The sequence below is a fragment of the Falco rusticolus genome, chromosome 10 (assembly GCF_015220075.1).
Source record: "Falco rusticolus isolate bFalRus1 chromosome 10, bFalRus1.pri, whole genome shotgun sequence".
Classification (NCBI taxonomy): Eukaryota; Metazoa; Chordata; class Aves; order Falconiformes; family Falconidae; genus Falco; species Falco rusticolus.
In genome coordinates, this window is record NC_051196.1 from 27,227,427 (window position 1) to 27,242,499 (window position 15,073).

A 15,073-nucleotide genomic window follows, 5' to 3' on the forward strand; every position below is an offset into this window, starting at 1 on the left:
GGGCTGCAGTGCGAGGCAGGGCCAGGGGGTTGTCCTGAAAGCCTGAGATTTGCCCTATTTTAACCTTGCCTTTTGAACAGGTTCAAGCACTGCTTGAGTTAGGGCTGCTGGAGCTTTTCACCAAAATCAGGGGTGCAGGAAAATCAGGGACAGAAGAGGAGAGTGTGAGAGGGATGGGATAACCTGAGTGAAGGAGCGGAGCAGTGGCAGTGGCTGCGGGGCAGGACTCAACATGCAGATGGGGGCAGGTGTCCCCCCAAAGTGCTCCCTTTCTCCTGAAGAGAGTGAAAAACACTGGCTGACACTGCAGACAGTGTGCCTGAAGGCAGAGGAGGAGGGCTTGGAGGGAGCCTGCCAGGCAGCTGCCCACCCTCAGAAGGGGTGGTGAAGGCCATGCTGGCCAGGGTGGTGGCAGTGCGGCAGGGGCAGGCTGTGCTGTACTGTGTGCTGGCAGGCATGGCTGTAAGCATGTGGGAAGGTATCTGTCTTTTTTGTAACATAGGGCTGATGCAGATTAACATTTTGCAAGAAAAAGGGCAAGCGAAGAGTTCAGAAGGCAAGGCAACAGAGAAACCACTAGGCATGCTACAGACTCAGGTGTAAATTCTGGATGTGGTGGAGTGATGCCTGAGCTGTTAACTTGTGATCACAGTGATTTGGTTCTGACTTCAGTGTTCTTTCTAGCCATTCAGATTTGTTGGACTTTGGTATCAAATCCCTTGTACAGCTTTATAGAATGTCATCCCATGTGTAAAAAGGCAAACCAAAAATTTAGCCTTTCTAGATGACTAACGTGTTGAAATTCAGACATGTTTTGGTTCAGTTTGCCAGTTTGGTGCTATTTGGTTTGACAGCCTAGATGTCTTAAGTAGCATTAGACAATTTCCCTTCTTCTCCTGCATTAGTACAATACTGCGGTCGTTGTTAAAGCTGTATGCATAATACAGTCTCATTTGAAATGTGTTTTATTAAAAGGACATGCAAACATTGGTGTTTATCTTGTGCTAGCTACTGGATTTATAACATTTTTTTTTTCTTTTAAAACTTATGTGCCACCCTAGATAATTTCTGAGGTGTGGTCTAATTTTCTAATTATCTAGTGCAAAAAGTATCACAACTTTGTTAATTGCTGTATGACAAAGAAAGCATTACAATTAGGCTGCAAAAGTCTTATATTAGTTTGGTAAAAAACATTATTGATAGTTGTTTTGCCACTAGCGGCTACCTTTGATCAGGGAAGTTGTAAAACTTTAAATAGACTGATAGATAATGATGTCATTGTGTTTGAAAATAAGGTCCAGCAACTAACCCCATCTGAAAAGGGGGGAGGAAAGGAACTTCCTTTCACTCTTAGGAGAACAAAAAACCAGAGCTGCAAAGCCGGTGATGATTTGCCAGACTAATGCAGTGAAGGTAAAGAGCAGGAATGTGCAACTCCATCAGAACAAACAGTTGTAAGAAATCCCAAGGATCTAAAAGTTCAGATTTGTGCTCCATATTGGAAGTAAGGTAAAAAGTTAATCCTTGTAGTTCTAGATTTTGAAGTGAGGTTGAAATTTTGTATTAAATATTCACAGTGTTTAAGTTTAAATTAGGTTAGATCTTAACATTCTCTGGAAATCTGGAAGAAGGGATTATACCCTTCGGCATTAAGTGTTAAAAGATGTTGTTCATGCTGATGTCATCTGTGTTGTGTTCCGGAGAGATGTGTTGGATGGCATTTAGAAATTAATGGTCTTTTGAACAATAATGTGGTATTTGAAACCTCCAGGGAGATTTTGACGTTACTATTATGTGAGTGCCTTTAAATAAACCTTGTAATTTACTTAGTCTTTCTTTTAGTTAGTCTTTACTTAGTTCCCTCATTCAGCTTCAAAATGTGCTTGTTTGGGGGTTTATGGATGAGTTTAAGACTGGTTCTGTGTTGCTGGCCGAAGGTGGTGACAAGTATCAATATCTGTCAGCAAGGTGTCTTCCAGAACCTAAGTAAAAGTAACAGAAAATGTCTGATTTAAGATTTTAGGAACATGAAAGTATGTTGCAGAAGTTAAGGACTGAATTAGAAGGGAATGGATAAGCAGGTGTTTCCCTAGAAACTGTATGTGTGTACTGTAAAAGCTGGATGACATCAGTAATGTTGAAGAGTCTGTAAATGTGTGTGTGTCATATTAAGGTATTTTATATTAAGGTACCTTATATTCAGATATCTTGGCTGAGGTTGTTTGAAATATGGATATTGTACAAATTGTTAATGTCCCTTGTTTTCATTACTGCTTTTATAGGAAGCATTTTTGAGCAGTTTTAACAAAGTCAACAATGTTCTTTTGTGTGGGCATGAATCCACAATGAATAAAGAACAATAAAGTGGTTTTGTTTGCTGTTATTGAAGTGAAGTGTTAGCTGCACATCTCTGTGTGGTATAAAGCATTGTACAAAATACATTTTGGTCTCAGCATGAAAATCATTACAGAGAGTGCACTTGGGAGCCGAGACAACTGTTCTGGAAAGGCTCTTCATATATGACGTATTTGCCATTTCACAGTTTCAGATCTTCTTCAAAACTGAAAGTGTTGCACATTTACTCTTAACTTGTTAAGCTCAAAAGTAATTCATTACTGCTATGCCATGAACTTGGAAATATTATGCAATCCAGAAAGCATAACTTTATTCTATGACTTCTTCAAGGAATTGGGGGTTTTTTGTCCTCAAATTCAACTCATTTTAAAGAGGCTTTTACATCATGATGTTTTTTTCCATACACTTTATGGATTCAGGACTACCAGAAAGCTGACACTAGTTTAACCTGCCATTTCCAAATCTTTGAACAAGCTCGTTTAGTACTAATAATACAGTTGTCATCAAGCATTGTGTTGCATAGGTTGTAAGTGCCTTGATGAACCTCATCTTAATGATACTATCAGGAGGACGTTTCATCCTGTTTTGGAGGTGAGAGCTAGGCTACGAGCTAGGTTTCCTAGGATTAGGTTCTAAACTGTATGGCTAACACGTGGCACTATTTTTTTGGCAACTCACTTAAGTCTTCATTTGATACACTAATTTCTGTCTGACAGCTTGATATTTTGTAACATCTTTTGAAGTCCTTTTATGTGGAGGTATGAAGTAGTTTTACCCAAAGTGGAGGAACTATATTGAAACTGTTACTACTATTGAAAAAGTCAAATTGTTGTTTTGTGGCTTGTACAGTCTAAATATGTCTTTGTTCTCACAGGAGAAAAAGCAGTTTTCAGCTGTGGTTTGTGCGCATTCACCTCACTTAGAATATCAAGTCTTAATTGTCATGTGAAAACCCATTCTGATGAGAAACGTCATGCATGTCACCTCTGCCTTAAGGCTTTTTGTACAGCTTCTCTCCTGTATAACCACGTGAATGTACATACAGGTATCTAATGTCTGAAAATACTTCATTTTACATATTGCCTGCAAAATTTAATTAACAGCAAGATGACTGTGTTCTAGAGCTGTCTTCTGTGCGCGTTTTGTTACGGAAAGTTTCTCTGATTTTGCTTGCAGTTCCACACTGAAAATACATGGTCTGTAATTAGTAACTCTCTCTGTAAGCATTAACTTATTTTGTTAAATACCATTCTAAAACTTTTTGTCAACTGAATATTGACTTCAGTTGTATCTGATTCTTACATGCATAATAGATATTTTTGTGATGTTTTCATTTTGCTATCTAACTATATGAAGCAAATTGACAAATCATGTTTATAATAAACTTACGGTATATGTTTATTGTATATAAAATTCAGAATCTCATAAAAGGTTCTATTAAAAAATTGTGCATGTTGATTTAAGGCAGACAAATCATACATTGTGTTATTAAATAAAATTCTAATAAACAGTGTATTCTTACAGGGACCAGAACCTATAAATGCAGTGCCTGTGACATAGCGTTTGTGACCAGTGTTGAGCTTTCATGGCACAGGCCTTACAAGCATGCTTTAGAAAATCCTTTCAAGTGTTAGTGTGTAAATACTCTAGTGTAGAAGTAAATACAGCCTTGCTGAATCTTTTGGGAGGCTTTGTATTCTTTCACATACTAAGATTTTAATGTACTGTCAAGTTACAACATTTTTGCACAGATTTTTAACCTCGAGAAGTTCTTTTTTATTATACTAAAATTGCTGCTAGACAATGTGTTTGTGTGAATTTGATCCTACAAAAGCATACTTGATCCCTCTTTATACTTCATTCCGTATACTGTAGAACAAGACTGGCTGATATCTAAAATGAAGCTAATGTGTTGTGTTTATATACTTGATGATGTTTGGATTTTTTACTGTATTGAAAATTTTTTGATCTAGAAATAAAAAAGCTACAGACTGCCTAAGGGTTCACTTGGAAAAAATAGGCTTTCAGTCATGCACCTATGATTGAATCACTGTCACAGTTTAGTGGATATTCAATATCTAAATTTTTTATGTGCTGTGTCCATATCTAAAGCTGTAAGCAAGCCTGAACTTTATTCCATGCACCTTATCTTATTAATTAGATTTTGGATAGCTTCCATCTTTAAAAACCTCGTCAGTTTATATTGAAGTGTCTTATTCTTGCCTTTGTTTCAACAAGGAAATATTCAGTACTCATTGCTGTTGCAGAACTCTCACTAATGTTGCTGTAAGCTTTCTGAATGAGGAGAGCTGAAGGAGCCCCTTTGTAATACCATGCTTATGATTTGATTTTGCATAGCAAAGATTGGCAGTCACGTCTAATTTCATCTAAGTGAATAGTGTTGGAGGTTTGAATGGATCTAGTGGTGAATTAATTCTGTTTATAAATGAAGGAATTGAACATTAGGTAGCTCCTAATTTTAGCTTGCATATTTACAATATTTACGTAGAATATATCACAAGAACAGTATGAAAAAGCAGAATGAATTAAACTTCTGGAATGAAAGTGTTTCGTTGGGACTTGAAGGTGAATACTTTGGTTAATGAGTTTGGTCTTTATTTTATTTTCCTGAGTATTTTCAATTAATTTTATGTTTTGCATATCCAAGTAGCCTGATCATAGTAGGTATCCCCTTCAGATGGTTTAAAAATTTTAGCTTTTATGTTCTTATTATAAAATTTCTCCTTTTGTTTATGTTGACACTGAACATGGAAGTAAGATCATCTGGGGAAAGAGCACAAAAATGTTACCTAAAACCACAACAGGATGATTTTACAGGAAAAAAATGTGTGTGTATGTGTGTAGTGCTAATTCTGGGATTGACGCAATATTTAAAATTGCAATAGATATATTTTGTAAAATTGCTTATATTTTAATTATTTCTATAATTTAAATATTACAGAAAACTTCCTATTTTTATACTAGGCAAGCAAAATGAAACTACATATTTGCTCACATACAGGAGAGTGTTCTTATGCTTGTGACCTTTGCAGTTATGCTAACAAAGATGCATATAAACTGAAACGGCACATGATAACTCATTCAGGTAGGACTCTGAAGTCATGATCAAGTCTATGTCCTTAGGACCTTAACATTCAGAGGGTTAGAGTGATCTAATTTCGGACTCTAAATTAGCATTTTTTTCATTTGTGATTTTGCATAAAAACATGTCTGAAAAACACGTTGTCTTTAAATTTTCTGGATTTGGCTACAGCAGGTCTAGTTGTACAGTGCTAGTAGTTACAGTCTTGCTGTTCCTCCTAAACTTTTTTCATATGAGAAAAATATTTCCTTTATGTGGTCTTGTTTTCTGTGGATCAAGTTGTCACTTTTATCTCTCAAGTAGTTAATTTTATATGGAGATGTATCAGATGGGAGAGTTTAAATAGTCTGTTCAAAACATGGACATCATTGTGGTCCCGAATTGCTAGTAAATAATTCGGTCAACAAAGAAATTATTTTAATGTTGAAAGCAATGTGTTCCAATCATGGCTTTGCAACATGCCTGCCTTCCAGGAAAGCAGTTAGTATCTATCATATACTTCAGGGTTTAACTTCACTGAATTATGTTATGTAATGTATGTTATGATTAGTGTTTTTGTTTGAATCAAATTGTGAGAGTGTGGTTTGAATCAAATCTTCCAAATATCCCCACTTCTCATGCTTTGGTTCATATCTTGAGGCAGTTTGGTGCAATTAAAATGAATTCTTTTTTAATGAGAGTCAACCAGAAGAGTCCAGGAGTGTTACCCAGAACTGGTAGGGGCTTAGTCCACAGAACCAGTCTGGAGTTGGTTCCAAATCTGTGTGTATGTTAGGTCCTCAGCACTAGCTGTTTCTGTCTTACTAGACTGTGTCAATTGCCAGTGTTGAAGTCGTTTTTGATGGTGTTCACCCCTGATGTGAATTTTTGGGGAAGAAAGGCAAGAAGATAATTTCATCACTTTCTCTTCCACCATTATCAATGGCTGGTGATGAATCACTTTTCTCATGATGTTGTTACAGCTGTTAACTTTCTCTCCTTGCCCATTTGAGGATAATTCTGCATTTTTATAAATCAAATATTCAAGAGAGAATAGAAGTTAAAATAATTCCTGATTAATAGTTTAGAATTGTATTAATAACTTTATGCTTCATCAGTTTGACTCGCAGATTCTGGAAGTCAAGATTTTGCATTGTAATCAGCTATGAAAATGTAGGTAAACTTGTTTAGCCTTTTGTGCATTGTCAAGTAATAGTAACATTTTGGTTGGTGTGGAGACCGTTGCTGTTAGGACATGGATTTTTAGATCTGTGGATCTGTGGGAATATTGCATTTGTATCAAATAAGTAGACTTTCTAAGCATATGTTATTTTAATATGTTTTTATAGGTGAAAAAAACCTATGAATGTTACGTTTGCCAGGACAAATTCACTCAGAGTGGTACCATGAAAATCCATATGTTACAAAAGCATGGCAAAAATACGCCAAAATACCAGTGTCCACGTTGTAGTACTTTTATTGCGCAAAAAAGTGACCTGGGTGAGTTTAAAGAAAAGAAAAGAAAAAGAAATGTAGAGGTAATTAGAGGTGAAATCTCTAATTCTTACTGCTTACAGTGATATCAAATATGTTACGTACAGCTTTATATCATATATCTATGGAAAATGCATTCATTGTTTTACAGGTAAACTCCTCCTGCAAGGAGATGTGGTGACATCTTGTGGTTGATGTTTTAATTTGTTTAAAATGCAATGTAGAAAATTTTTTTTATTATTAATTTTTATTATTATTATTTTGCTTGTTGCCTGTGGCATTGTGACCTTCTGTTGTTCAGTGAGAAGGTACCTCACAAAAATATATGTCCAGGTTGTACTGAAAAGTTTTTTTTTTATCTCAAAGCCACAGAAATTAGTCAGATCTGTATAAAGCCATTTCAGTTCTTGCATTCTATCTCAGCTCTACTTAAAATCTGTATATGCATCTAGCTATAAGAGAAACTAAAATAATTGAATTATTTAGTATATATACCAAATCAGCTTTTACCTCTTAATCTAAAGTTGTGCTGTGTGTTTAGTTGCTGAACGCATTTTTTGTCCTTTTAATTTAAAGAAATACGTGTAATTGCATTAGTAAACTGCAAGTTAACTTCAAAGTTTGACTTCGTTCATCCAGCAGACAATGGTTTTACTGTACTTCAAGAACTGAAAACTCTTGGAATTCTAGATTCTATTACATCAATATCAAAGATTATTTTCAGGCTACAAAGCACTTATGAAGCATTGAAGGTGATACAATAAACTCAAACGTCTCTTAGCTAGTTGGGATCCTTTCCCAGAATGCACAGAACAAGCCACTGTGTATGTTCATCTTCATTCTATATGCAGATAATAGAATTTTTTCCTTTGCTATCAGTATCAAACAGTACTGATATACAGGTTGATACTGAAATTATGAATTAAAATTAAAATTGTAACTGCAAATATAAATTAAAAGGTTTCTTTGTACAAACCATAGTTCTTGAAATACAAGGCATCGTGATTTTCTAGGAATTTTACATACTAAATTTTTTATATACTCTTGTTCAGAACAGTACTTCTTGAAGTACCAGTAAAGTTGTCCGTATTCATACATTTCATATCTAAATCATCTTTTCTAGGAACAAAATGTTTTTGTACAGATGACACTTTTATTATTTAATCAGTGTATTTGAAATGTAGCATATTTAATGTGTTTGAGGCCACATAGCTGACCAATACTAACAAAACCTATATAAAAATTTAAGTTTCCAGAAATACATGAAAAAGCTGTATTACAAAATATTTAGACATACAAAGTTATCTTTAACATCTATTTATATTTTCAAATAAAGATCCCATTAAAGTCTCTTAAGTATTTGAAGGTAGAGGTAGATTGTTATTTACATAAATACAATTTCTTTGTTCATTTATTTGTAATTTTTAATTTTGTAAAGGCTACTACTTTGGGTAGTGTTTTCAAATGATTTTTTGTGTATCGGCAAAAGCAAGCAGTTAGTGGAATTTTTGAAAGTATTTGATGTGTTAAATGATAGCCATTGGAATCACTGAGATTTAGGCCTATAACTGTTTAATTTCTCTGGAAAGTTACAACATCTTACTGCAACTTTAGTTATCTTAAACTAATCTGAAAAATTGCCTGTGTGGCAATTTTACCACTACTGCAGAGAACACAGAATGTTCATTTTGGTGGCATCTTCTACAAATTATGCATTACTCAGGGATATGCATTGTCTAGCTTTTGGTCAAAATCGTAGAAATCAAAAATTCACCATTAAATTTAACAGCTTTTAATAAACGTTCAGGTGTCCACTTGCGAAATCTGCATTCCTACATGGCAGTGGCAATTAAATGCGGTTACTGTGAAGCTGTTTTTCATGAGCGCTCTGCTCTTATTCAGCACAAGAAGACTCATAGAAATGAGAAAATATTCAAATGTAAGCAGGTATTTAAATTCACTGAAAAAATATTGCTTATTCGATTGGTGGTTTGGCAAGGCAGAATAGGCTTTGTGGTTATATTTACCTTAAGATAAAAACTTTTGTGACTGCAATCTAACTAAAATAGTGTAGTTATATTTGTTTGCAAGATAAATGGTTCACAAATAAACAATAAAATTGAAATGCTGGAAAGTCTGAGGCTATCTTCTGGATAAATCTTTAGTACATGAACTGCTTAGAACTATAAAGTAAGAGCAATCACTTTCCGGTGACATTGTGATGAGAACAGAATATAATAGTTAAGCCTTAAATGTGATTTTCAGCAGTGTCACAGAATATAAATTCAGGCAGAACTGAAAATTTTATTTTAAAGAATACATTTAGAATAGCATTGCTTTGGCCTTGATATGTTGGAATGTACCGCTGCTCCATTCTGATTGTTTTTTCTGCTAACCTTAATAACATCAGGAGGAAACCCTCTGACCTTCTCCAAGTCAGTGGGCAAGTACCCCAATGTGTTCTTCAGCATCTTCTTACAGTGGATGATAATTAAGGAGTCTGTGCAACATCCTTGCACTTTTCTGTGTGCCTGCTTGGTTTTTTTGAACGTGGGCCACAGGGCTGGATAGTGGTGTTACAGATATTTCTTTTGTTTCAGGAACAACGCCTAATTTTACATAAATAAACCCATACTGGTGAGAAGCTCTTCACTTGAGCTGCAGCAAAAGCTTTCGACGGAAGCAGCTTCTCACTCTTCACTGGAAGAAGCACCATGATTCTAATATTAAGCCTACAGTTTATGAGCACCTGAAATATGGTGAGGGCTACTCACTCTGGGTAAGATGCTTCCTTTTAAGGAATTTCAGTGGAGTTATCTTTAGCTTAAGTATTGCAGATCGTATTATTGCAGGTCATAGTATCACAAAAGACTGAGAATAAAAAGCAGTGTACTGGCTGGAATGTTAACTCCTTAATGCTAAGCCAGCACAACTTGTTTGTTTTCTTTCCCAAACCTTACATTGGGGGGTTAATGAAGAACTTTATAGTATTCCCCTTTAGCTAGAAAGTATCAGCCACATTATATTTTCAGGGCTGGTACTGGCTTGTACAATCCAGTATTGAAGTTGCTAATGTTTAATACAGTGGTCTTCTTAAAAAGGCAGTGTGGAGGTATGAACTTCAAGAAAAACTAAAAAACTAGGAAAGATAATTGAAGTGAAAGAGTGCTAGGACCAGCTCAGCAAGGGAAGTAAGAAATTATTACTCACTTCTGCAAAACCATATGCAGTAAAAACGTATCTCTGGTTTGGGGTTAACTGTGCACACTTCTGAATTAAATGTAATCTTTTTTCCACATACAGATTTTAAATGTAAAACTTTATTGCTTATCCAGGAACTAGAAAATGATAAATTTGATTTTATACCCACCAAAAGACAACATTCCTTTAAAGGATAATTTTAATACGTGTTCTGGAAAATCTTCAGGAGTTTTATGGAGGTTGTTAACTATGTCAGCCTTTCACTTCGAGTTCCAAAATTTGTCTGCCAGAAACATATTTGTTTTGTGTGTGTGTGTGTTAAATTGCTTACATACATTAATATTTGATTCATATTTATACTTCATTATGCTAACAGAATAATATGCATAAGCATACTGAAAATTGTGGGTTGGTGAGGGCAAAAACTGCTACACCCAGAAAAAGAAGCAAGGACAAAAATGAAACCCATGAGAACCTAAAGTGTGTTAAGCAAGAAGGTAATCAGTGAATAAGTTAGAATTTAATCATGTAAATTAGAATCAAGAATAAAAGGCTAAGGCATTGAATCTCCCCTGCTGTTTAATTACTGTTTCACAATGAAGTTAATTTAGGTGCTAATAATGGAAGAATACTTCAGAATAGTTTTTATTGTGTGTCAGAAATTCTTGTCATGTCAGTCGGGCCATTGCTCAGGTACCCATTCTGGGACTCTTACTCCCCTGCTCCTGAGAATGTCATCTTAAACTCGCTGCTTAGCAATGCTTACAAATGCATTTTTCTTTTCCCTTTTACAATCTGCCTTTGCCTTTATAAAGGAGGATGAAACACATCATTACTGAGTTGAGCCATAGTGTGTTTTCTTAAGAGATCATGATTCATAATATACTGCTTTAATACAGACCAGATTGAAAACTTCCATTTCAGAACTCAGACTGCATGTTAATCACAAGATCTAGCACATATTAAATAAAGAAATTGTTCATCTTCTTTCTCTCATACTTAGACTGATAGTGATCAAAAAATAATGAAAATGCTACTGATTTCAATAGCTACAGTCATTCTTTTGTCATATTGCAGAGGTGATCAGGCCAGGTCATAGAGCTCTTGGTTCAGCATGTCTGCAATCAGAAATTAACTTGTAATTACTTAGTGTTACTCATTGTTGATAGATCTTGAGCGCTGAGCATTTGTTCTGTGAACTTCAATATAAACCAAAAGATGGTCCATAGTTTCTCTTTCCTTCTCTTTCTTCTGCTTCCTCATCTTTTATCATTAGGTTAAGATTTCCAGAAAAGTGACAAAGTTTGGGTTTTGGCAGGCCAAAATGGTGGGCTGATTGGTTAGTTGATGTCTTTTCGACAAGAACACAACAGCAATAAGCAAAGTGCCTTTTCTGTCTGGATTATGCTAGTACATTACTGATACAATCATTTATGTTTTATCTTATTTGCAACTCTGAAAAACATATGAAGTATTTATTTTTATTGTCTCAAATAAACCTTAGCCTGTCACCACGTACACAGGAGTATTCTAGCAGTTTCACCTTACAGTTTAAATTTGACCCAGAGGATAATGTCATTTATGTGCATTCCTGTCAAATTAGACAAAGCACAATGAACAGTATTCAGTTAGGTCAGGCTGTGGGTAGGAACCCTGTATCCTCATGCATCCTGCCTTTCCTTTGGCTGTTTGACCTAGTGCTGAATCTCTGCACTATGGCAGGGGTAAAGCTGGTCGTGTTTCTGAGGTCACCTTCTGGGCCCCTGGGGCCAAAAAAATAGCTTTGCCTGACCAGAACATCCTGTCATTTTTGGCCCCTCTGCTTCCCAGATACGGTTTGAAATCCGTAGTAGTCTCCTTGATAGGATTCTTCAAGGGATTTTTATGGAGTAAGAGACAAGAATGGAGATACATCTAAGCCTTAGGTGCCTTAAAACTTTACATTTTGGTATATTGGATTGTATCTATGTTATTTTGTGGCAATTTGACAGAGTGAGAGGAAGAAATGTTGGAGCTTTTATGAATCTAATGAATATATATCAGCAGCTGAGTTTACATTAGCATTGACATGTCTGTTTTCACTGGTAAGGCTGTAATAGTACAGTTAGAAAGAAATGTTACAGCTGCAATGTTTATGTTTTTGCAATAATTAGATTTGCTGTTTATTAATGCTTTGCTACATGCAAACAGTTTCTTTTCGGTGTCTTGCAGATACCTTCATTGGGAAGCCTGATTTTCTAGAGCAAAGATAATGTGTCTTTAGATGTTGTTCATGCAAATACTAGGTCCATTAATTGACTCACACAAATATTAGAAATTTCTGTGCTGGTTCCAGAAGTTTTTTTCCCCAAGTTAACATTTGCAAGTATACATTACTGTCCACTTCTTGCACAACTTGCAGAGGTCTGCCAGATCCTGTATGTGGCTTTAAAAAAAGATTACTGTGACTGATACTGTCAATTATTTGCTGTTACTAATAATTGAAAAATAAAATGCATGTATATTATAATCAAATTTCCAGTTAAAGAATGCTTAGTTTTCCTCTGATAAGAATATCATGGGTGCTAATTAACATGGCTTGTAATGTAATATTCAACATAAAATATATTCATTCTCCAAATAAACTGTAAAGACGCTGTTATACGTTGGCGGTATTTTCTCCACTAAGTTGCATTGCCTGTTTGTTAAATGAATTGAAACGTTTACTTGTCTTTCTGGTTAATCACTACAGTTTGGGGGTTTTATTTGTTTTTTTGATTGTTCTGTTTTGTGGGGTTTTTTTCTCTCGAAGTTGACCTGGAATTGTTCCGAGACATCTCCACTGTGAAAAATTAATATTGTGCCAGTGAGATTGTCCCTATTTTAGAGGAAATAAACATAAACTCTGAAAGAACAGAAAACAGAAGTGACTTGTGAAATTACTGTCAACATGATGGACAAATAAAGCAGGAACAGGCTCTGGCAGTCTTTGTTTACATTGGTTGTAATTGACCAGTTCAAAATGTGTAACTACATCCAGGTAGAAAGCTGTGGAAGTCTTTCTGTGCTTGTTTTTCTTCCTGTTGCAATTTCTACTGTGTAACCTAAATAACATTGCCAAAGTGTGAAAGTTACGAGGAATCTTCACCTGTTTTGTTGTATACATGTAATAACACAATGAGAAAAAATGAGCTAATTTCAGAGTGATTTGTGAAAAAGGAGATAGGTTTGTTTCACCTTGCATTTCACTTTTCTTCCAGATTACTCACAGAATTGCATACTGACCTGAAGCAAATTTATTCCTCAGTAGCTATATAGAATTGGGAGCTACACAAACTTCAGTCTATTTGTACTTTCCTAGGTGAGCACATGACAGGCAATGATTTTTTTAATGCAAGGAACATTAACTAAATCTCCTTTCTGAAAACACTTTTTTTTCCTAATAGAATTCACAATGCTGAAATACAATTTTGTGCTAAAAAATTGCAGGGTTTTATGCCCCATGCTTCTAGTAATTATTTAATGTTATTAGGTCCATTTTCCTTTCCCACTGGTTTTCAATAGGTATAATGTCATTCTCTTCAGAAGAGTTCCTTTAGTTTTACACCAGCATGGAAGATAGTGGCAGAAGCATATTCCTTACTTTTTGGCTTGCTGTTAGAGTATTAAGTTCCTGCAAGCTTTGGGATACGGTTTCACAGCTGGATCACACTGCCTATCATGTCTTTTTCCCTGTGTTCTGGGTGTAACTTTCTTTCGTCTCTCTTGTTTCAGCTCTAGCAACCATACGGCTGTAGGATGAGTTTGATCAGCATGCAGACCTAATTAGAAACTAATCTTTTATCTCAGTTTTGGTTAGATCAGTTATCTGGATTGATGTAGAGCTGCATGACAAAAAGAAGAAGCAGCAGCAGTGTGTGCTGAGTCTGAAAAGTGTGCAGTACCACCCCTTTCTGTGGGAGTACATAACTTTCTGTCCCCTTAAGCTGGCTGTTTTTCAAATGCAGGTGGTAGCTATTTTCTTTACCCCTCCTTCCCTTTTAAATAGCCTTGCAAGTGCTTCCATGTAGGATTCTGATCATACATTTAGCACTAGATCCAAAACATAGCCATGACTTTGATTTTAATTAGGTTTTCAGTAAAGCACACTTGCACTCTTTAGGAAATTTCATGTTTATAATACCTTTAAGAATCAGAGAAATTTTCACTGTCAAATACAATTCTCTGAATTTTTTTAAGTTATAAGAACTACTGGTTTTACTGCTTAATTAATAATTAATTACTGTAGTTAGAGTAATTACAGTAAGTACTATTGATTTTTATGATTAGTTGCAATGATCACAATTGCCATTTATGCACTGTTTGCTCTTTTTTTTTTTTCATTTATAATTAATACTTGGAAGCCTGTTCATAAAATCTTAAATACTTTTAAAATATTCATCTTTAATGCTGCTATTCTTGTGTTACGTTTCATTATAAATAAGCACTAGCATTACTAACAGATTTTAATAATATCAGGTCATGTAATAAGTAAATAATTTTAATTAAAATGCCAAAACCTTATGCCGATTTCAAGATTAACATCTGTGTTTAACTTCATTATAAATATCACACAGAATTCGACCAGTATAAAATTGTTTGGGTTTGCATGTTGAGCAAGCTGAGTTTGCTAGTTATGCTGATGTGGTCAGGGGTAGTAAATTCTGCTGTGCGCTGCACATTCCAGATGAACTGCAGTTTGAGATTTAAATACTGGAACTGTTAAATTTTGTTACTTTGAAAAGTGTTAAAAATGAAAGCTTATTTTTTGCCAGTTTGTATATTAAATTAACAGCTTTATCCTGTACTTGATAACATATCTGCATGCCTGTTCTACTAGGATAACCTTTCAAATTCAGCAGCTGTTCTGCTGTTAACATGACCCAAACCAAGGGCGTGCTTAGGAGCTTTAACTGTCATGCA

General features: G+C 35.2%; 1 protein-coding gene across 1 annotated transcript; it reads left to right on the plus strand.

The window, feature by feature from the left end:
- Nucleotides 1–393: 393 nt before the first annotated feature.
- On the plus strand, nucleotides 394–13,908 carry CTCFL (CCCTC-binding factor like). The gene is given in 12 exon segments (XM_037402685.1): nucleotides 394–478; nucleotides 3,230–3,400; nucleotides 3,880–3,984; nucleotides 3,987–4,012; nucleotides 5,341–5,470; nucleotides 6,797–6,937; nucleotides 8,739–8,878; nucleotides 9,001–9,022; nucleotides 9,536–9,583; nucleotides 9,586–9,710; nucleotides 10,509–10,629; nucleotides 13,886–13,908. Coding segments are annotated over 12 exon segments (1,137 nt in total).
- Nucleotides 13,909–15,073: the final 1,165 nt, after the last annotated feature.